The sequence below is a fragment of the Zingiber officinale genome, chromosome 8A (assembly GCF_018446385.1).
Source record: "Zingiber officinale cultivar Zhangliang chromosome 8A, Zo_v1.1, whole genome shotgun sequence".
Classification (NCBI taxonomy): Eukaryota; Viridiplantae; Streptophyta; class Magnoliopsida; order Zingiberales; family Zingiberaceae; genus Zingiber; species Zingiber officinale.
Window position 1 is genome coordinate 42482782 of NC_056000.1, and position 21463 is coordinate 42504244.

Below are 21463 nucleotides of genomic sequence, written 5' to 3' on the forward strand. Positions count from 1 at the left end.
GTCGAAAGCAGGTGATCGCTTCGATTGGTGTGCCCAGGCTCCTTCGAGAGGTCTATATAAGGCCTCCATTTCTTCAACCGGAGGTACACAAGTCTTCATTTTCTAAGCCACTTTCTTATTCCTTCGCCTAACTTGAGCGTCGGAGGGCCGTCGCCGGGACACCCCCCCCGCCCCCCCGGCTCGGTTTTGTTGCAGGTTCGCCGAAGCACTCGAGGGTCCAGCAGGGAGCGCCACATCCCCAGCGTCCATTGAGCCTGGTTCGGACAGGATCACCAATCAAACAATTAAAAGTTTCAAACAATCAAACAAGTTTGAATTGAGAGCTTAATAACATCTAAACGAACCAAGCTCAAGCCAAGCTCGAACCAAGCTCAAGCCAAAGCTTTGAATTGAGAGCTTGATATCATCTAAACGAACGAAGCTCAAGCCAAGCTTCAAACAAGCTCAAGCTCATAAAAAATATATCAAGCCAAGTTTGAACACTCATTTCAAAAGCTTGGTTCATTTTAAACTCGGCTCGGCTCGGCTCGGCTCGGCTCGGCTCGATTATCTTATCAAACAAGCTTGAACACCCCAAAATTCGGCTCGATTTACCTTGTTTACATCCCTACTCATCAGTAACTCTCTCAGCAGCCCACAACCAAGATTTTTGCAAATACATATACTTCAAATTCGAATTTTGAATATTTAGCAAACTGTTTGAACATGTGTCATAAATTTTTTATATTCTTTAAATGTTTTAAAAAAATTCTACAATTGAATATTTTGTATACCCCCGACATCATAAACCCATTTAATGATTAATCAAATTAAATAATATCAAGTTTGAGAGGACCGACTCAGTCCTATAAAAATTTTCATGATTACCATTGTACTATAGTCCCGGAACATCATAAACTCATTTAATATTTTAATATATAAGCCAAGTTAGATGATAACTGTTGATATCTATGACAATCTAAATACTTTATTGTTGCACTATAATCTTGGACATCTAAACTGTTTAATGGTGGTTAATTTACTTAATTATTATTGTGGAAAATGGGCCACATGCATGGGCCGACTTCCTCATAATCTTTCGGAGGCCGTCCAATGATTAGCCCCAATTTGACCCAATACTGGCCAATTATTGGAGGACTTATTTGAAAAAAATAACTCCATTTAATATTTATAATTTAATGTTTGCTCCAACACATGCAAATAATTAGTTGGGGAAAATGGTGGACTGTTTGTTGAGACATTTTGATTGGCACAATAATTGAAAGAGATTATTAACTTCAATTGTCCACCTCCAAATTAACAAAATTATAATTCTATGCCGTATCTAATAGTTTATATTATTTATTTACATGTTTAAAGGGTTAAGACTTCTGTGTCTTATTATTGTTTTTGCAACATAGTCCTTGTACTTTCAAATTAGCAAAACAAAGGCCGCATGAACATCAATCTGGTCGAGCAGTCAACGGCCGCAGTTCCCTCTTCCTCTCCTCTTCTTTGAATTTATATAAAGCAAAAAAAGAAGGGTAGAGTAAGCAAATGCGAGTGCGCGCCGCGGAGCAGTTACCGATGGAAGCGGAAGAGCTCGTTAACGGCGACGGAGACGACCTTGAGGCTGCTCTTCTCTCTGTCGATTCGCAGCTGGAGGAACACCACCACCCCCGCAGCATTCGCCGCTTCGCCTCTAACACCACCTCGCAGCTCGCCATTATCGGCTCCAACCTCTGTCCCATCGAAAGCCTCGACTACGAGTACTTTCTTCTTTTTGCATCTCATCATTCCTGTTCATCTCCTTTGCTGCTCGATCTAAGTTCGTAGTGTGGCTAAAGGGAGGATTTTGTTAACTCTACATCTCCCTCTCTCTTTCTGAAAAGAAAGGGGTAGCATTTTGATTTTGCTCTTTCATCCCTGAAAAACAAAAAAAAAAAAAAAAAAAGGAGAAAAACAGACCTGCCCTAGTTTTGAGATTTTTGGATGCTGCAAAATATGATTTTTATTTTATTTTTTTTTTAAATTTGAACTTTGGCCCATGGCAAGACGGGATCGGAGGTCTAAAAGAGGGTTTGCAGGTTGATCGAGAATGACTTCCTGAAGCAGGACTGGCGCAGCAGGGGGGCGGCGCGCATCGTGCAGTACGTCATCCTAAAGTGGACTCTCTGCTTCCTCGTCGGTGCCCTCTCCGGCGCCGTTGGTTTCTTCAACAACCTCGCCATCGAGAACATCGCCGGCGTCAAGTTCGTGGTCACCTCCAATATGATGCTCGACGGCAAGTACGGACGCATGCGATCTAGTTGTGAATTCGTTGTGCTCCGCTGTTTCTTCTTGGCTAACTGATGTTTTACTTTGGTTGGATTAGGTATTGGCGGGCTTTCGGTGTGTTTGCGGGGTCAAATTTTCTGCTCGTCATCTTTGCTTCGGCCATCACCGCCTTCATCTCGCCGGCGGCAGCCGGATCAGGGATTCCGGAAGTGAAGGCCTATCTGAATGGCGTTGATGCTCCTCATATTTTCTCATTGAATACGCTATGTGTCAAGGTGCAATTCTTGGAATTGGTTTAAACTGAAATATCTTATCTATCTCAATCATCAATAGAGTTTAGAAAAAGAAGTTATGCCTCTTTCTTTCAGTGTTAACAACTACTTCACTTCAATTGAACTGCACAGCTTATAGAATTGGTAGATTGCAATTCCATGGATGAGTACCTACTCTTTATACTTAAGAACTAAAAAAACAAGTGTTGTGCATGATTTTCATCTTGTAAGGAAGTAAAACAGAGTGTAATAGTAGTACTTTGGTTTCACCAATCTATGGCTGAATCAAGACAGCTGATCCTGTCTGAAAATGGAGATGGTGGCAAACTGAGGATGTGGCTGGAAAGTTGACGAAGCGAAGACTCCATGCAAGCCTGTAATGCAAAGTCATTAGTGCCAGGCCAGGAAGGGGTTTCCGGCGATAACCCTCCGACGTTCAAGTCAATTTCCGATAAGTAGAAAAATGGAGAATTGTAGCAAAAACATGTAGAAAACGAAGTTGCGCATACCTCCACCTGTAGATGGGAACCCCCATTTATAGTCACTGTGATATTTGTGCACGCATCTCAAAGCGTAGACACATTTTCTTAGATATCCTAGGAAAAAAGACAAGTAATAAAGTGTTTCTGACATCATTCCTTAAGCAGCCATGCAACTTTATGATATAACAGTCTGGAAGCTTCTAGAGTACGATTTGCCTGCTGGACATGCTCTGCTGTCAGCAGCACAAACTCCCAAGAGGATATGATGGGATATTTCATGGGTCCACACGTGGCCGATTGACCGTTGCTCGGTCGGGTAATCCCCGTCCGGACGTAATACATAGAACCATTGTCCTACTTTCCTTTCAGCTGTACTACTGTTGGAGGGCTGCCCTTGGTCTAACCGGGTGATCCTGTCCGAATCAGGGGTCAACGAACGCTGGGGATGTGGCGCTCCCTGCTGGATCCTCGAGTGCTCCGGCGAACCTGCAACAAAACCGAGCCGGGAGGGGTGTCCCGGCGACGGCCCTCCGACGCTCAAGTCAGGCGAGGAATAACAAAGAGGTGGCTTAGAAACAGAAGACCTGCGTGTACCTCCGGTGAAGAAATGGAGACCTTATATAGACCTCTCGAAGGAGCCTGGGCACGCCAATCAAAGCAGTCACCTGCTTTCGACCATGCCCAGGTATGGGTCTGTCAGAAGGGCATCCATAAGGCCATACCGCTACTGTACCAACCTCTCCATGATGTGACGGCTAGATCCTCTGTCGTGAAATCTTGTGTACGGCATAATCATTAGGCAGGCCTTTGCTGACATCCCATATCCCGAGCCGAACGAATAGGCCGTTCGGCTGACCTTTGTATCCCCGCCCTTATCCTGGCCGAACGGACCACCTGCTCGGCCCTTCGGTTCCAGCCGGGCAGACACCCGCCTTGGCGTCGGAAACCCAAGCCGATGGCTGGGTTATATCTGGCTCCGCTCGGACCCGCTCAACCGCTCGACGCGGCCCTTACCCGCTTAGTCAGCCCTCCATCTGTCCTCAGGCTGGGACCCTTCAGGAAGTGGGTCCCCCATTCTTACCGCCGGATCACCGGGCATGTCTCCTGCTCGAGAGTAGCGGTTCAGGGGAGTTGCTGCTTGGCTATCAACCTTAATCGCGAGCTTTCCCAGAGCAGCCATCCGGGCTCAACTGGGATCGACGGGGTGGTTGCGCTCGACCGGACAAACTATGCCGCCGTTCGGCTTAATTGGTTTGCTTCCTGAGTCGGGGCCTTTGATTGTTCTAACTTTAACCTCCACGTCTTCTGCTTTTCTTCCACTTTGACCCACTGGTGGGGCCCCTTTCCTCATCGCATCACAAGCTTTCCCCTCAAGTTTAGTCGAAGGAGGCTGTAACTGGACATTTAGTGTCTTCCCGACTGGTTGTGCTTGGGCTTAGGGCTGCCATTCGGCTGTGATGTCTATTGCTCCCATGGCGATGGCCGCCGTTTGGCTTTCAACATTCTTTGGCTCAAGGGTTTATAGCCGCCGTTCGGCTGCTGATGTCGAGTCCATACGATTTTATAGTCGTTGTTCGGCTATTTATGTCAAACCCATACGGTTTTATAACTGTCGTTCAGCTATTGATGTCGAACCCACACGATTTTATAGTCGCTATTTAGCTCTATCGTGCGCAACACTTAGCCAATTTTCGTACTTGTCGTTGATCTTTGCTTTGACCATAACGCCTTTTAATTGCTGCTGATGTCACCATAATTTCTCGAGAGTCGTTCAAATCTTCATCCATTAATGCCGAGCACGCTTGCTCATATCCTGTAATCATGCTTTCTGCCTTATCATTAATGGCACTTGTAATAGAATGCCACGTGTCACCTCTGCATGCCGCTGCCTGTGTGATATGACAGACGACTGTTTGGGCTTGATGTGACAGCTATCTTTTTTAATTCAACAGTTGCGATGAATGCCCATTTTCCAAAGACCTCGATCGAATAGTTCAGAGCGGTCGTTCTTCAGGTTTTTAAGTCCTCATCTTATTCCTTTGCCCTATCGTTTCCCTCGTGCTTGTTGTCGTCTTCTCTCTTCTCCGTCGGTGATCTTCTTTTGCAGTAAGCCCTCTCTTCTCGTTGAATCATTGCCTTCCTTCCCTTTCTTTGTTCTATGGCTGATCTCCTCGTCCTCCTTCGACTGTCCCCAAGTTCTGGTATACCTCCACCGAATCTAAGTTCAATGGCGACGAGGTTGACTAGATGCAGCTAACATATTGTTTCCCCGAGGGCTATAAGATTGCCATCCCGTCTGCCTACGACCGTTCTCATACACCTCCCGATGACTTTCTGCCCTTTTTTAAGGACCAGTTTCTAGCCGACCTGCGATTTCCCATTCATTCCTTTTTTTTTCCGAAGTTTGTAAATATTTTCATATTTCTTTGTATCAATTAGTGTTCAACTCCTTTGGACTGTTGTGTGGGGTAGTCGTACTGTTCCGCCTATACGACATTCCTTTGACCCCACGTGTGTTTCATTATTTCTACTACCCCAAACTATTTGAGTCAGGCGTCTTTCTATTTCAAGCATGAGTGGGCGTATCTACTTCGATAAAATGTCTTCCTCAAATAAGCACCGGAGAGAGCATTACTTCTACATCCGTCTCCCCATTCGGCCTGAATTCCCGACCGACTAGCAGATTGAACTGGCGAAGTCTCCTCCTGTCGGCCGATATCGAGGTCATTCGAACTACCTACAAGCAGCCGCGAGCTTGGCCGATCAGAAATATTACATACAACGGCTATTATTGGAGGGGTCCTGTATGTGTTTGGGCTAAGCCCTATTTGGACGCGGCTGCCCCTCTCCCTAGGTATGCCATTTTTCTTCCTGCCGTCCTTGAATCTAACTGAAAACTTCTTGCAACCCAAATCATGTTGAGGGCACGGTTGAGCGGCAAGAGCAAGCTTGCCGATGCGGAGATCAATGTCAAAGGCATCACTGAGCTAGAGAGTTGAGGCTTGCTACCGGTCGAGCACTCGGATGAGCCAACCGGCGAAGCAGGTGGGAGTCACGTGGCCGGTAGCGACGTTGCAGCAACCACTGGCGAGCTACCACCCTAGCGGCAATCTATGGCGCCGATCGCGGTGCCCTCAGAGTCAACCACTTCCTGTGAGCTGCTAATCCAATGCCGCAAGAGCCACTTAGCGGAGGCTTCTTCCTGCTCGGCAACTTCGGTCCTACAACCCCCCGCTCCTTCAGCTTCCCGCATTCCATTCGATCGGGTCGAAGCTTCATCCTCAGCAGTTCCTGAGAGAGAGGCTTCCCTTCCTATGCCTCCATCCTCCGATCGGACACCTTCATTGTCCGCGCTGCCGATCGGGACGGTACGTGCATCACCGATTGCCTTCCTACTGCCTTTGTCCACCAGCCCGATCGATCAAATATCCATTATTCGCTCCTCTCCGATATCTAAGTCCAAAGGCCTGGTCACTTCAGAGCCATCAGCCCTGAACGGTCAGCAAAGCATCAAGGACATCCTTTGCCTGACCACTGACGAGTGGCATCACCCGGAGGATGCCGAGCCGCGCTCTCCTCGCCACCAAATAACTATTCAAGGTCCCCTTGCCCAAACGTGGGCAAATGCCCGGGCAAGAGTGGCAACCCTTCCTCCCAGGGAGCTAGCTGACGACTTTACTCAGAAATCTACAGGGGTAAATTTTAACTAAGTCTTTTCTCTGCGTTCCCCGATCGACACTTATTACCCGTTCTTTCTTGCAGTTTTGGGTGGAGAGCTTGATACTCTACTAGCGGCTAGCATTTTTGGATCATGAGAACCAGCAACTGCGAGTCCCGTTCGACCAAGCCTACACGTCATAGGCTCGGGTTGAGCAGCTCACCGGGGAGGTTGCCCAGCTAAAGAATGACTTGGAGCGAAGCTCCGAATAGCTGTTGGGCTCCGAACGGATGCTCAACATGGAGAAGAACAAGAATCATGAGCAGACCTTCCAACTCGATCGACTAACCAAGCAAGCTCATAGCTTTGAATCGAAAATAAATTCTGCCAATGCCAGGAAACTCCGAGCCATCGAAGACCTCGACATCAAAAACAAAGAGGCTCGAGTTTTGGCACAAAATCTTAAGGAGGAGGAAGCTTCATTAAAGGCCGAATAGGCTAGCCGAACGACCGAGCAGGCGGCAAGCAAGCTCCAACTCGAGGAGAAAGATGCCGAGTTGGCTACTCTAAAAGCTGAGTTGGGAGCCTCTCAAGCGACTTTCAATAGGTATCAAGAGGAGGAACTCGGTCGGTTGGAGTCTTTCATAGTAAATTATCTCTGCTCAGACGCCTTCAATAAAATACTTACCAATCAGACTCTCCACCTTTTCAACTAGGGCATTGACAACACTTTCCGTCAGGTGAAGGACGATGACTACCTCTCACCTGATTCCTTGCAAGATTACAAAGAGAGAGCAGATCCGAGTCATTTCCGGATGACGTGCTTGATTACCTTATTTAGTTCCCTTTACCACCCTCTCGTCAGCTTTTTGTATGCTCCCCAAAAACAGTTTGTAAAAATTTTAAGTAACAATCAATACTGCCCGTTCGACACTTTAGAATTCTTTTTTTTCTCTACCATGTATACCGAGCCGAACGAGTCAAGAATGATGAGATATGAAAATTAAGTTCACTTATGACACTGCTGAGCACCTAATGAGTCTTTGACACTTAGGCATGAGAGCTTGTTTGCTTATAACATGGCCGAGCGGTTCGTGAGTCTAGGACATGCCCGGTTTGAACCCCGTGGCTAATAATCTTGAGGTACGAGAGTGTGCTCGCTTATAACTCACCCGCTCAGGTCAAGAGACTTGGAGACTTAGCGCGAGAGCTGCGCTCACTTATAACATGGCTGAATGGCTCGTGAGTCTTTGACACGCTCTATCTGAACCCCGTGGCAAATATTCTTGAGGTGCGAGGGCATGCTCGCTTATAACTCTCCCGATTGGGTCGAGAGTCTTTGACACTTAGCGTGAGGGCTACGCTCGCTTATAACACGGCCGAACAGCTCGTGAGTCTTTGGCATGCCCGGTCTGAACCCCAGGGCAAATATTCTTGAGGCGCGAGAGCATACTCGCTTATAACTCGCCTGATCGAGTCGAGAGTCTTTGACACATTCGGTCTGAACCCCGTGGCAAATATTCTTGAGGCGCAAGAGTATGCTCGCTTATAACTCACCCGATTGGGTCAAGAGTCTTTCACACTTAGCGTGAGAGCTACGCTCGCTTATAACACGGCCGAACAGATCGTGAGTCTTTGACACACTCGGTCTGAATCCTGTGGCAAATATTCTTGAGGCGCGAGAGTATGCTTGCTTATAACTCGCTCAATCAGGTGGAGAGTCTTTGACGCTTAGCGCGAAGGCTACGCTCGCTTATAACACGGTCGAACAAATCGTGAATCTTTAACACGCCCGATCTGAACCCCGTGTCAAATATTCTTGAGGTGCGAGAGCATGCTCGCTTCTAACTCGCCCAATCGGGTTGAGAGCCTTTTACACTTAGTGTGAGGGCTACGCTCGTTTATAACACGGTCGAACGGCTTGTGAGTCTTTAACACGTCCGGTTTGAACCCCGTGGTAAATATTCTTGAGGTGTGAGAGCATGCTCGTTTATAACTCGCCCGATCAGATCGAGAGTTTTTGACACTTGGTGCGAGAGCTACGCTCGCTTATAACACGGTCGAATGACTTGTGAGTCTGGGATACTTAGGAAATCTTTGTTTGAACCTTCTTGCATTCATAGAATAAATGGTTTTTACAATTTACATCGATTCTACCATACGCTTACTATCCCGCCCAATAGGCTGCAAATTCGCGCTCCATGGTCGGTCGAGCTTTGTTCCGTCTTCGTCCTGCAGATAGTATGATCCCAAGCTAAGCTTCTGTATCACCTTATAGGGTCCCCCATGGCTGTTCCAGCTTGGTCACGTAGTCAATCGACTTTACTCTTTTTCAGACAAAGTCGCTAACCTGGAATGATTTGGGAATAATTCGCTTATTATAATTTTGCTTCATCCTCTGCCGATACGCCATCAACCGGACGACAACTTTATCTCTTACTTCGTCTATCAAATCTAACTCCATAAGTCACCGATCGGGATTATCTTCATAGTATAGCTATCGCCGATCGGACTCTATGCCCACCTCGATTGGCACCACTACTTGTCCTCCGTACACTAAGTGGAATGGAGTAATGCCAGTGGCCTCTTGGGGAGTCGTGCGATAAAACCACAGTATACTCGGCAGTTCGTCCACCCAGCTTCCTCCCATGTGATCTAGTCAAGCCCTAAGCCCTCTTAGAATTTCTTTGTTGGTGACTTCCGCCTGACCATTGCTTTGGGGGTAAGCTACTGAAGTGAAGGCATGTGCAATGCCATAGCCGACACACCACTCTCTAAGCCTCAATCCTTGAAACTGTCTTCCATTGTTGGAGACTAGTTTATAAGGAACGTCGAACCGACATACGATATTTTGCCATAAAAACTTAATAACCATCTGCTCTGTTATCTTGGCGAGCGGTTCGGTTACTACCCATTTAGAAAAATAATCCACTACCATAAGCAGAAATCTTTTCTGACCGATCGCCATGGGAAAGGTCCTACAATATCCATGCTCATTGGTCGAACGAACATGACACAATGGATGCATTTAGTTCTTCAGTCGGTTGGTGTAGTATGTTCTGATACTTTTGACAAGAGAGGCAGGTGGACATTGTCTGGGTGGCATCTGCCCTACTAGTAGGATTTTTTCTTGCTAATGAATGACAGTTTGGATGACTGCCACAGGAACCTTGATGCACTTCTTGTAAGATGTACTGGATGTCTTTCGCTCTGAGGCACTTAAGCAGTGGCCTCGAGAAGACCCTTTTATAGAGGCAATCTTCAATTAGTGTGAACCGCCCGACTTTCTTCTTGACTAACCGGGCCTGCTCCCGGTCGGCGGTGTATTGCCTAACCGGAGGAACTCGATCAAAATGTCCTCTAGTCATTCGAGGTCCCTCCTTCAGCTGGCCTCTTGATATGGGCCACCAGCAATACCTGCTCGATCGACCTATTCAGCAATACGGGGTCAAGGAACTTGCTAATTTTGCTAGCCTGTTTGCGTATTGATTCTCCGCTCGGGGGATTTTTTTAGATAATTACTTTTTGAAATCCGGCCTTCAACTTTTTAAACGCCTCAGCATATAACCTTAGCCTGACATTGTTTATTTCGAAAGTCCCCGACAACTGCTGTGCTGCCAATTAAGAGTCCGAGTGGATAAGGACTCGGGTGGCTCCTACGTGCGAGCCACCTGTAGACTGGCGATCAATGCTTCGTACTCTGCCTCGTTGTTCGTGGCCCGATAATCCAGCCGAATGGATAGTTGCGTTCGATTGGCCCGTGGTGATATCAGAAGTATGCCCACGTCGCCGCCCTGCTTGGTGGATGATCCACCCACATAGATTTTCTAGGTTGCCTTAGGCTCGACATTCTGTACCTCTGTCACAAAATCGGCCAAGACTTGCACCTTAATCGCCGATCTGGGCTAGTACTGTATGTCAAATTCGCTCAGCTCCGTGGTTCACTTGACGAGCCGATAGGACACTTCAGGGTTGAGAAGAACTCGCTCTAGAGCGCTGCTGGTTATTACAATTATAGGATGCGATAAAAAGTATGGATGTAACCTCCGAGCGGCGAGGACCAGCCCATACACCAATTTTTCGAAACTGGTGTAGCGACATTCGACATCTTTTAATATATGGCTCAAAAAATACACCAACTGTTATTCAGTGTTGTTCTATCGCACCAAAGCTGAGCCAACCGCACACTCTATGGATGACAGGTACATCCAGAGCGGTTCACCAGCGATGGGCTTTGCCAATGCAAGTAAGGAGATTAAATTACTCTTAAGCTCCTCCAGCGTTTTATCGCACTCAGCGTCCTAATGAAATTTTGTAGCTCGGCAGGAACCTTGAAGAACAAGTGGTTCGGGTTGGATAAATTAGAGATGAACCTTGATAATGCTGTGATCCACCGGGTCAACTACTGAGCCTCCTTGAGGTTGCGAGACATGCCTTGGAACGTCTTCACTTTATTTGGATTTGCCTCGATCCCCTGCTCGGTCACGCTAACCGAGGAAGCGTCCACTCCTCGCTCTGAACAGACACTTGTTTGGATTGAGCTTGATTCCATACCTCCTCAGCGTACGGTAGGTCTCCTCGACATTTGCACAAAGATCAGTGGCCCGGAGAGATTTTATTAGAATGTCGTCGACATATGCCTCTATGTTCCGACTGATATATTCCGGAACACCTTATTCATCAGTCTCTGGTAGGTGACTCCCGCGTTCTTCAATTCGAACGACATCACATTGTAGCAGAAGGTCTCGTCAATCGTGATGAAGCTGACCTTCTCCTGATCTTCTTTAGCTAGCCAGACCTGGCGGTAGCCCTGATATGCATCCAACATGCAGATCAGTTCGCATCCCGTCGGGTCCACCATCTGATCAATGCGCGACAGCGAGTAATAGTCCTTTGAGCAGGTCTTGTTTAAATCTCAAAGTCAATGTAGACCCGTCATTTATTGCCTGCCTTGGAGACTAGCACCACAATAGCCAACCAGCTCGAGAATTGTACCTCGCGTATGTGGCCGGCCTCCAGCATCTTTTCTACTTCCACTAAGATTATCTAATTTTGACCCGAGTTGAAGTCCCTTTTCTTTTGTTTCACTGACCTTGCGTCCGACCAGACATGCAACTCATGTTGGGCGATGGGCGGTGAGATGCTCGGGAGCTCATGCGTTGCCCATGTGAACACATCGTGACTCTGCCTTAAATAGGCAACGAGCTCCTTCTTATGCTCCGCACTTAGGTCGGCTGCAATGAAAGTCGTAGCTTCAGACCAGCTGGGGTGCACTTGGACTTCTTCTTTCTCGCCATAGACTAGGGCGGGAGGTTCTTCCAGATTTGCATTTACCTCGAGCCGTGGAGCTCAGCCTTTACCATCTCAACGTATCACCGTCGAGCCGCCAGCTAATCGCCCTTGACTTTCCCGACCAAGTTATCCATGGGGAACTTGATCTTCTGGTAGAACGTGGACACGATAGCTTGGAACTCGTTCAACGCCGGTCCGCCTAAAATAACATTGTAGGTGGACTGGGCGCCCACCACGATGAAGTTCGTCATCCTCGTCCTTTTGAGTGGCTCCTCTCCGAGGGATATGGCCAACCTACCCTAGTCAATCGACAATACCTTGTTGCCCGTGAACCAATATAAGGGGGTCTTTATAGGCTGTAGCTCGTTCTGATCGATTTGCATTTGATTGAAAGCTTTCTTGAAAATAATATTCACCGAACTGCCTGTATCTACAAGAGTACGGTAAATATTATAATTACGATTACCACTTTGATGATCAGGGCGTCGTTGTGCGGGACCTCTACTCCCTCCATGTCTTGAGACCAAAACTGATCTTTGGTCCTTCTGTCACTGCTTTGTTGCATTCGACGGCGTGAATTTCTAATCGTCAGGCGTGCGATTTCCGAGCCCGGTTAGAGTCACCGCCTGTCGATCCTCCTGCAATCATCCTAATGCCCCGAGCGGCATTGTTACGACTTTCTTCCTCCCGAGCTGACGAGTGTTCCCGCTCGGCGGGCACTCGGGCAGACCTTTAATAGTCTCCATGTTGATGCCACTGTTGGTGCTCTTCAGTTGTTGGCCTCCTTTCTTCACGCCACCCTTCCACTCGACGATGATGGTGTCTATCAGGCGAGGGGGATTGGCGGCAAAATCTCGATGAAGCCATTCGGCTTGAAACTGCCCTCTATGAGTCCTTGGGAGAAGGAGCTTATCAAGATCTCCGGTGTGGTTGATGGAACTTCCATTTTCACTTGGTTAAACCTTTTGATATAGGTCTGCAGCGCTTCCTTGGGCCCTTGCTTGACTGCAAATAAGTTGACATTTGTTTTCTGATGGCGACGACTACTCGCAAAGTGTTGCAAAAACGTCGATCGGAAATTTTTGAAGCTTCGGATGGATCCGATCAGCAGCCTCTTGAACCACCTCTGCGCTGATCCGGATAGTGTGGTGAGGAATATACGACACTTGACTCCATTGGTGTATTGGTCGAGCGTCACCACATTATTAAATTTGATGAAGTGATCTTCGAGGTCGGTTGCCCCTGTGTGTATTCCCCGATCATCAAAGGCCTATAATAGCGCGACAACTGGTGGTTAATCTGCTCGGGAGAGGTATCGAGTTGAGGTGCTTTACCTTTTCGATCATCTTGGACAGACGCGTCATTTGATGAGGAGCTGGGTGTTCGCTTCGCTCGGTCTTGCTCTTCTGACGGCGTGCGGAATAACACGCAATGGTAAGGGATGGGAGCATCTTGGGAGACGTCGATCGGCCTGTTGCTTTGCTTCCTGCCGGATTGACCTTTCGCTCGGGCTCTGGGTTCAGCGTGTTGACCATTCTTGATGCGGCGGGATCGTCCACTCAGCGTCCAACCGCTATCTACTGTTGCTCCATCATCTTCGCCGCTCGGGCTTATATCAGCAACTCCAAGTCTTCTTGTGTTAGCGTCACTGTAGTAAGTCGTCCAACGCCCTCCATCTTCATGCCTCGGATTCAGGTAAACTTCCTATAAACGACGCCAAATGTGATCCTGTCTGAAAAGGGAGATGGTGGCAAACTGGGGATGTGGCCGGAAAGTTGACGAAGCGAAGACTCCATGCAAGCCTGCAACGTAAAGTCGTTAGTGCCGGGCTGAGAAGTGGTTCTCGGCGATGACCCTCCGATGTTCAAGTCAGTTTCCGATGAGTAGAAAAATGGAGAATTGTAGCAAGAGCGTGTAGAAAATGAAGTTGTGCATACCTCTACCTGTAGATAGGAACCCTCTTTTATAGTGTCTGTAGCGTTCGTGATCGCATCTCAAAGCGTAGACATATTTTCTTAGATGTCGTAGGAAAAGACAAGTTAAAAAGTATCCCTGACACTATTCCTTAAGCAGTCATGCAACTTTCTGATGTGACGGCCTAGAAGATTCTAAAGTACGATGTGCTGCTATTAGTGGCACAAACTTCCAAGAGGACGAGGATATTTCGTGAGTCTACACGTGGCCGATCGATCGCTGCTCGACCGGGTAATCCCCGTCTGAACATAATGCATAGAACCATTGTCCTATTTTTCATTCGGCTGTACTATCGTTGGAGAGCTATCCTTGCTCCGACCGGACATGTCTCCTGCTCGGGAGTAGCGGTTTGGGGGAGATGTTGCTTGGCTATCAACCTTAATTGAGAGCTTTCCCAGAGTGGCATTCGGGCCTGGGGCTGACCGAGTGGTTGTGCCCGATCGGACAGACTATGCTACCGCTCGACTTAATTAGTTTGTTTCCTGAATCAAGGCCTCTGACTATTCTGACTTTGACCTTCACGTCTTCTATTTTTTTTTTCACTTTGATTCACTGGTGCTTCAAAAAGTTGAGTTTTACTGATGCATTCTTATCTTGATCAAGGGAGACATATTGAAGTTATTAATGAGATAAAGTCCACTTTTGTTGATGCATTGTTGAAAGCCTGCTGGTGCATAAAATTGAGCAACACTGGAATCAACAGGTAGCAGGTAGCATTGCTGCGGTCTCCTCATCTCTCTATGTGGGCAAGGCTGGTCCCATGGTGCACACGTGTGCTTGCATTGCATCCATACTTGGACAGGGCGGGTCTCGGAAGTACAAGTTGACTTGCGCATGGTTGAGGTACTTTAAGAACGACAGAGACCGACGGGATCTTGTCACCTGCGGAGCTGGTGCTGGTATGGCTGCTGCTTTTCGCGCACCAGTTGGTGGCGTTTTGTTCGCGCTGGAATGTGTATCATCATGGTATCATGCTACTTCATATCTTCCTTATGCCGCCTTTTATCTTTGCTTGCATTGAAAATTTCCTTTAGAAGTTGATAAACATAGGTTGAGGTTTGTGTGCAATGATTAAGATTTTATCACCCTGAAAATGTCATACATATAATTTGATGAAGGGTTATGAAAATTTTAGGCACATTAGTGCTATTAACAGTTTAGAATTTCAATTGCCTGTTTTTTGGTTACTATTCTCATAATTGATATATAGATAAGTGATAACTTGTCTGTGAAGGTGGCGAAGTGCACTGCTATGGAGAGCCTTCTTCACTACAGCAGTCGTTGCGGTTGTGCTCAGGGTGCTAATCAATATTTGTAGAAGCGGAAAATGCGGGTTATTTGGGAAGGGTGGCCTTATCATGTTTGATGTCACTTCAGAGGATGTCCCTTATCACCTAGTCGACTTAACTCTAGTTGTCCTTCTAGGAGTAATAGGAGGAATCTTCGGAAGCCTGTACAATTTCCTGCTCGACAAGGTTCTTAGATTCTACACTCTTATTCATCAGTATGTATTCCTCTCTTCTCAGATCACATTGTACACTTCGATCTTCTGCTTTGACTGCGAAGATTCATCCATATCTTCTACTCATCTTCAGGAAAGGCCATGTCTACAAATTTCTTCTAGCTGCTTCAGTTTCCATATTCACCTCATGCTGCCTATTTGGATTACCTTGGCTCGCATCTTGTAAGCCTTGCCCGGCTGGATTAGCAGAAGCTTGTCCATCAATAGGCAGGTCTGGAAATTTCAAGAAGTTTCAGTGTGCTCCCGGCCATTACAATGATTTAGCTAGTTTATTTTTCAACACAAACGATGATGCGATAAGAAACCTCTACAGTCTCAACACCGACACTGTGTTCCAGAAATCTTCGGTCTTTTTATTCCTCGTGACAACTTATTTTCTTAGCATCATCAGCTATGGCTTGGCACTTCCCTCCGGGCTTTTCGTGCCTGTTATTTTGTCCGGTGCAACTTTAGGACGTCTTACCGGTATCCTCATGGGTTCACATGCAACTCTTAACAATGGTCTCTTTGCGGTCATTGGCTCAGCTTCCCTTCTTAGTGGTACAATGAGAATGACTGTTTCGGTCTGTGTAATTATGCTAGAACTAACCAACAATCTCCTACTTCTTCCTCTGCTCATGCTGGTTTCACTGATATCGAAGACTGTAGCTGATGCTTTCACTGCCAACATCTACGACCTGATCGTGAAGTTGAAGGGTCTGCCTTACCTTGAATCACATGCCGAGCCATATATGAGGCAGCTCACGGTCGGTGATGTGGTTGGAGGCCCTTTGCAAGTATTCAACAGTGTTGAAAAAGTCGGCAACATAGTTCATGTGCTCAAGGCCACTGGTCATCATGGCTTCCCTGTGGTAGATGAGCCTCCCATTTCTGATTCACCTGTACTTCTCGGCCTCATTCTCCGTTCGCATTTACTCGTTCTGTTGAAGAAGAAACAGTTTGTTCATACTCGAGCAATTTCGAGTATTGACACTACAAAAGAGTTCTCAGCTGATGATTTCGCTAAGCGTGGCTCTGGTAAAAATGAGCTCATCGATGCCATTGAGCTGACTGCTGAAGAGATGAATATGTATGTTGATTTGCATCAGTTCATGAATACTTCACCTTATACTGTTGTCGAGACGATGTCGTTGGCGAAAGCTCTCATGCTTTTCCGTGAAGTCGGCCTGAGGCATCTCTTGGTTATTCCGAAGTCCACTTCGGTACGAAATGCGTCTCACTTAAACTGTCTTTGCCTCTGCCTATTTCTATATATGTTTCTTGAGTTTGGTTACTTATGCTAGCTTTCATTTAGTGTATCGCCGATTATGTTCAGTCTTTTGATGCTCATGTTGCTATATGGCAATGTCCTTTTCAACTCTTGCAGGGGATGCCTATCGTTGGCATATTGACAAGGCATGATTTTATGCCGGAGCATATACTTGGGCTGCATCCTTGTATACTAAAGAACAAATGGAAAAAACTACGGTTTGGGAGATTAAGCATGGTGAAAATTTTTAATGATCTTCGTGATTGGTTCAAGAAATGACAGCTAAAATCCTCCCGTGGAAGTGAACTATCGGTGTGTTTTGATCCAGAATACTAAGATCATTTGATTTTGTTGGCATTTTGAGGCAGCGAGATCTGTAAGTTCCTTCTCTACAGAACTAGATACTTGTTCCATGATTTCATAATGAATTTGTGGAGGATAGAAACAAGAAGCATAACTAATATTTAAAGACAAAAGCATAAAACATCAAATATCTATTAAAGAAAACACTAACCTTTTACTTGCTATCCATTATTATCCGTTGAGCATTCTGATCGACATAGCAAGAACAATCACCATTAAACCACTTGAAGGGTTTAATCTCCATATATTCTTTCCATTTATACCAATTATTTTTTTTTTCAATGTCATTAAATTTGTCTTTTCACAATTACAACAATGTATTTATTCATGAATGTCAAATAAACATTACACTTATTTATGCACATTGGCTAACAAATGAATGGACAACCCTAGTCAAGTTGTTTATGCTACTGGCCAAATCCTTCCAACTCCAAGTTGTTGGGTGATAGGCTTTATCTTCAAAGCAGGGCTGATGGCAAGCAAGCTCACAAAGCAATCCACGGGCACCCTCATACCCCAAACATTGATCGCTTCAAGTTTACGACACTTATTGACAAGCTCGATGAGGCCATGTTCTGTGACATGGCGACAACTCCATAGAACAATAGTCTAAAATTTAAGGAAGCATAGTCAGGGAAAGTAGTAATCATCACCATTATTATGAATATCATTCCATTAGGAGTACGAAAATTAGATTGCATAGACATTATTTAGTTTCCCTGTGAATGATATGCTGGTCAAAGAAAACAAGGTTTCCATCTCGCTGAAAAACTAGGAAATGAATCAAAATTTTGTATGAGACCGTTGTGCTTAGGGCTGTAAATGAACTGAACATTAGTGGTGTTTGGTTTCATTCATAAGAGTTTGTTTATATTCGTTCAATATACGCAAAATCAATTAAATGAACAAGCTTGAACAACTCCTTTAACTAAAGGAACAAACTTGAACACGTAGGTGTTCAGCTCGTTAATGTTCATGAACAACGTTTATCAATAAAATTCTCATCAACATACTAAATAAATAAAGAAGCTTTTAAAATGAACAAACAAATTTGTATTATTAAACTTAATAACTAATCATACAAACTTAAAATGTAAAAGTTTCAAATAATCAAAAAAATTTGAGAGATCGATAATATCTATACCAAGCTTAAGCCAAGCTCAAGCTCATAAAAAAGAAACCAAGCCAAGTTGAACAATCATTTTAATTGCTTGGTTCATTTTAGGTTCAGCTCGGCTCGATTACCTTATCAAACAAGCTTGAACACCACAAAACTTGGCTCAGCTTGGCTTGTTTATTGAAATTTTGTATTTCAAGTACTGATAGTCATGTGAGAGAGCATGTTTAGTATGAACTAGTCTTGCATCTATTCATGTAGGACTCATGGAACAATGGAACTAAGGCATCAAACTAAAGCAAATCGATAAGAACACAATTGTATAATCCATCCATCATAAGGCAGATGTTGCAAATTCAGTAAGACAAGGGATGGAACGAAAAATTAAAACTGAAGTAACAAAACAAACTACAATGACAATAGGGTTTAAACAATCAGTGGATTTGAAAACCTGATAGGATAATAATTTTTAGCTGATCTATAGTTCCCAACTGTAATTTTGAGAATCATGAAATAGCCAAGAAGCGAGTAATGCATTTAGGAGAATACCTTGACATGTGGACAACTATGGGCAACAGCATACAGTGATTCATCTGTGATAAATGTACCACCAATATTCAGGTGTTGTAAGGAATTAGCTCTTGACACCTGAATAAAATCAGATATAAGTGATCAATTCACAGATAGAATTTGCAAGATACTACCGGTTCAAATTATGCAATTTACAAAAATACAGAGTCAGAAAATTGGATCCAAAAGAAAATATTACTCAATAACAATGGAAGGCATTTGCAAGAATGAGAGCACCTCATTGGATAAGTCATGCTTTTAGCAGCTGAGATTTGATTGTCCAGGATGTCTATGTGTATGGCGAAACAATACATTCATGAACTCAAAACAATCATGCTAATGGTATGTGGCATGATTCACATGAATAAATGAACTGTCAGTTTGAAAGAACAAATTGCATTAGCATACACAATAACAATGAATTTATCTGTGTTGTCTGCCTTATTGAGTTCATAACCTAACTGAAATGGCATAATTACAGGTCACTGATCAAACTTCGAGTTTGTGAATTGTAACATCATGGAGAAAGAGGCTAGCAGGATAATGGAAGTGATAGGCATCAACTTATTAGTTGATCGCAGAACATTGTCAAAACTTGCTCAACATCTTCCTAATTAAAGATGGTTTGGTACCGGCAATAGGTATCTCAATAAGGAAGATAACTTGATGATGATGAAAAAAAGTCAACTGATGAGAAAAGTAAGCTAAAATAAGATGGGTCAACTAGAACAACATAAGGAAACGTACAACTCAGAACCACTTAAATAGACAATTGACCTATAATTCTTCCAAGGTTACTTGTCCAACTTGAGCAATTGCTCACATTGCTTAAAAAATGACCTTAAAGATACAACCAGAAGAAAGAAAATGCCACTCATCTTTTGCGGAAGCCTTTCACTCAACCGATTTAGCATATTTCTACTATCTCAATGATCATAGGAAACATGGTTTTATGTATATTTGAACTTTCAGACACAATCTTGGTCCATGGGATATTGCAAGAATCATAAGGGAGAAGTACTAACCAATTGAATTACTCCTTTGTCAGTGATTCCGGCCACGCCCCACAGCGATATTGATAATAGATTACCAACGCATTTTGTTTGTGAAATCTTATACAGCCCTAGGTCAGTTATCTGGCAACCCCAGCAACTCCTGGAACTACAGCAGAAAAGCAGTTTCCATCAAATTAAAAAGCTAAATATAAAGAGGGCAAAAGTTTCCAAATTTCTAAGAAGAAGAGCAAATTCTTCAAAGTACAAATAAAACAACTATTTGATCTCTTCAGCCTTAATTGACGACCAAAATCAGTGTTTTAAAGCAAAATAGCAGACGGAAAGCAATCGAAATAGAGCAAGGCAAGGGAAGGAGAAGACGATACACATCCAGCTCCGTGATATTGTAGGCAGCCCGCACGACCCTGGAGGCGGACTCGTCATCGACATTCCACCCGGCGAAGCTGAGTCGCTCCTTCCTCGCCAGCGACTGCACCACTCCTCGCCGCCACTTCCGACAGACTCCGCTCGCCCTAGCAAGTTCAAACCCCCCCCCCCCCAATGAAACCGAAAGATTCGATTCGACGACGACAACAACAACAACAAAATATAGGGCTAATCGGATCGTTACTGTGCCAAATCCTTGAACGAGAGGGTGAGAGAGAAGATGTGGGCGAGGAGGTCGACCGGGAGCCGCTCTATCTCGGACTCCATCTCCGCCTGCATCCCCACCGCCTCGCATCGGGGGTTATATGGGCGGCGAAGACGAGAGAGAGGACGCAGCGAAGGCGTTCTACGCTATGTGCACATCCGCCCGTCATCGTTACCACAGCGGCCAGACGTTTACTTAATTGAACGGAGAATTTCAAATCTACTTTTCAAAAAGGCCCTTATAAGTTCGCGATTATCAAATTACTTTTTATTTCTTTAGGCAAGAATCGTGGTGAAAAAATACATAAAAATAAAACATCTCATCAAATTTTTTATTCCCAAATTAATGGTCAAAATTACTACAGTGCCGATCAAAATTGTTTTAAATTTGGTAAAAAAATTTCAAGTATTAAAATTATTTCAATGTTGGTGAAAATTACTCCATATTGAAAATATAAAAAGAATGTTTTTATCGTAATTTTTTTTTCCTAAATTGTTCCTCTTAATAAAATGATTAAAATTGTTAAGTCAAAAATTGTTATTTTTAATATTTATCAAAACTATTTTAGTTTTGGTCAAGTTGTTCATATTTGACCTGAAACAAGTTGAAGCAAAGCAATTTGTTGGAGAAAGCATTATTGGATAATTTTAAAATATTTTAATATAGTTAAAATTATTATAATATGATATTTTTAAACTAAAAATACAAAATATATATTTTTAATTATTTAATTTGAGATGCCCTCAATGATAATTAAAATAAAAAAGGCACTCTTTTAAATTTTCCCAAGAATATTTTTTATACTAATTATTCTATTTTAATAATTCAAATTAATATATTTTTATCAATAAATATAAATACATTAAACTAAATATTTAAAATTATAAATTTTCCAGATGCCCAACAAGAGATTATACTGCAAATTGATCATCAAATTTCACTCTAAATTTCAAATTAATATTTTTAATTGATTGTGGAATTATTCTTATGAAAGGATATTTTTAATTGATTGCAACGTAAGGTAAACGTTTCATAATCTACAGACAAATACTTGAAACTTA

General features: G+C 44.3%; 2 protein-coding genes across 2 annotated transcripts; one reads left to right on the forward strand and one right to left on the reverse strand.

The window, feature by feature from the left end:
* Window positions 1–1545: 1545 nt before the first annotated feature.
* LOC122008642 (putative chloride channel-like protein CLC-g) lies at window positions 1546–17146 on the forward strand. Its single transcript, XM_042564439.1, has 7 exons — window positions 1546–1748; window positions 2067–2267; window positions 2354–2531; window positions 14638–14900; window positions 15169–15438; window positions 15530–16658; window positions 16823–17146. Exons 1-7 carry the CDS (start codon window positions 1567–1569, stop codon window positions 16982–16984), a joined length of 2385 nt encoding a protein of 794 aa, XP_042420373.1. The 5' UTR covers window positions 1546–1566; the 3' UTR covers window positions 16985–17146.
* Window positions 17147–17323: 177 nt separating this feature from the next.
* LOC122008644 (F-box protein At5g67140-like) lies at window positions 17324–20599 on the reverse strand. The gene is made up of 5 exons (XM_042564440.1): window positions 20382–20599; window positions 20137–20283; window positions 19781–19916; window positions 18735–18833; window positions 17324–17677 (listed from the first exon to the last, which is right to left on the reverse strand). Exons 1-5 carry the CDS (start codon window positions 20474–20476, stop codon window positions 17471–17473), a joined length of 684 nt encoding a protein of 227 aa, XP_042420374.1. The 5' UTR covers window positions 20477–20599; the 3' UTR covers window positions 17324–17470.
* Window positions 20600–21463: the final 864 nt, after the last annotated feature.

What these genes read in the sequence shown, in the direction of transcription:
- LOC122008642 (XM_042564439.1), top strand. Translation starts at nt 1,567, where the DNA reads ATGGAAGCGGAAGAGCTCGTTAACGGCGACGGAGACGACCTTGAGGCT. An exon ending in TGAATACGCTATGTGTCAAG is followed by an intron (nt 2,532 to 14,637) that starts GTGCAATTCTTG and finishes TGGAATCAACAG; the next exon opens with GTAGCAGGTAGCATTGCTGC. An exon ending in CTGGAATGTGTATCATCATG is followed by an intron (nt 14,901 to 15,168) that starts GTATCATGCTAC and finishes TTGTCTGTGAAG; the next exon opens with GTGGCGAAGTGCACTGCTAT.
- LOC122008644 (XM_042564440.1), bottom strand. Translation starts at nt 20,476, where the DNA reads ATGCAGGCGGAGATGGAGTCCGAGATAGAGCGGCTCCCGGTCGACCTC. An exon ending in TCGTTCAAGGATTTGGCACA is followed by an intron (nt 20,284 to 20,381) that starts GTAACGATCCGA and finishes TGAACTTGCTAG; the next exon opens with GGCGAGCGGAGTCTGTCGGA. An exon ending in AATATCACGGAGCTGGATGT is followed by an intron (nt 19,917 to 20,136) that starts GTATCGTCTTCT and finishes TTTCTGCTGTAG; the next exon opens with TTCCAGGAGTTGCTGGGGTT.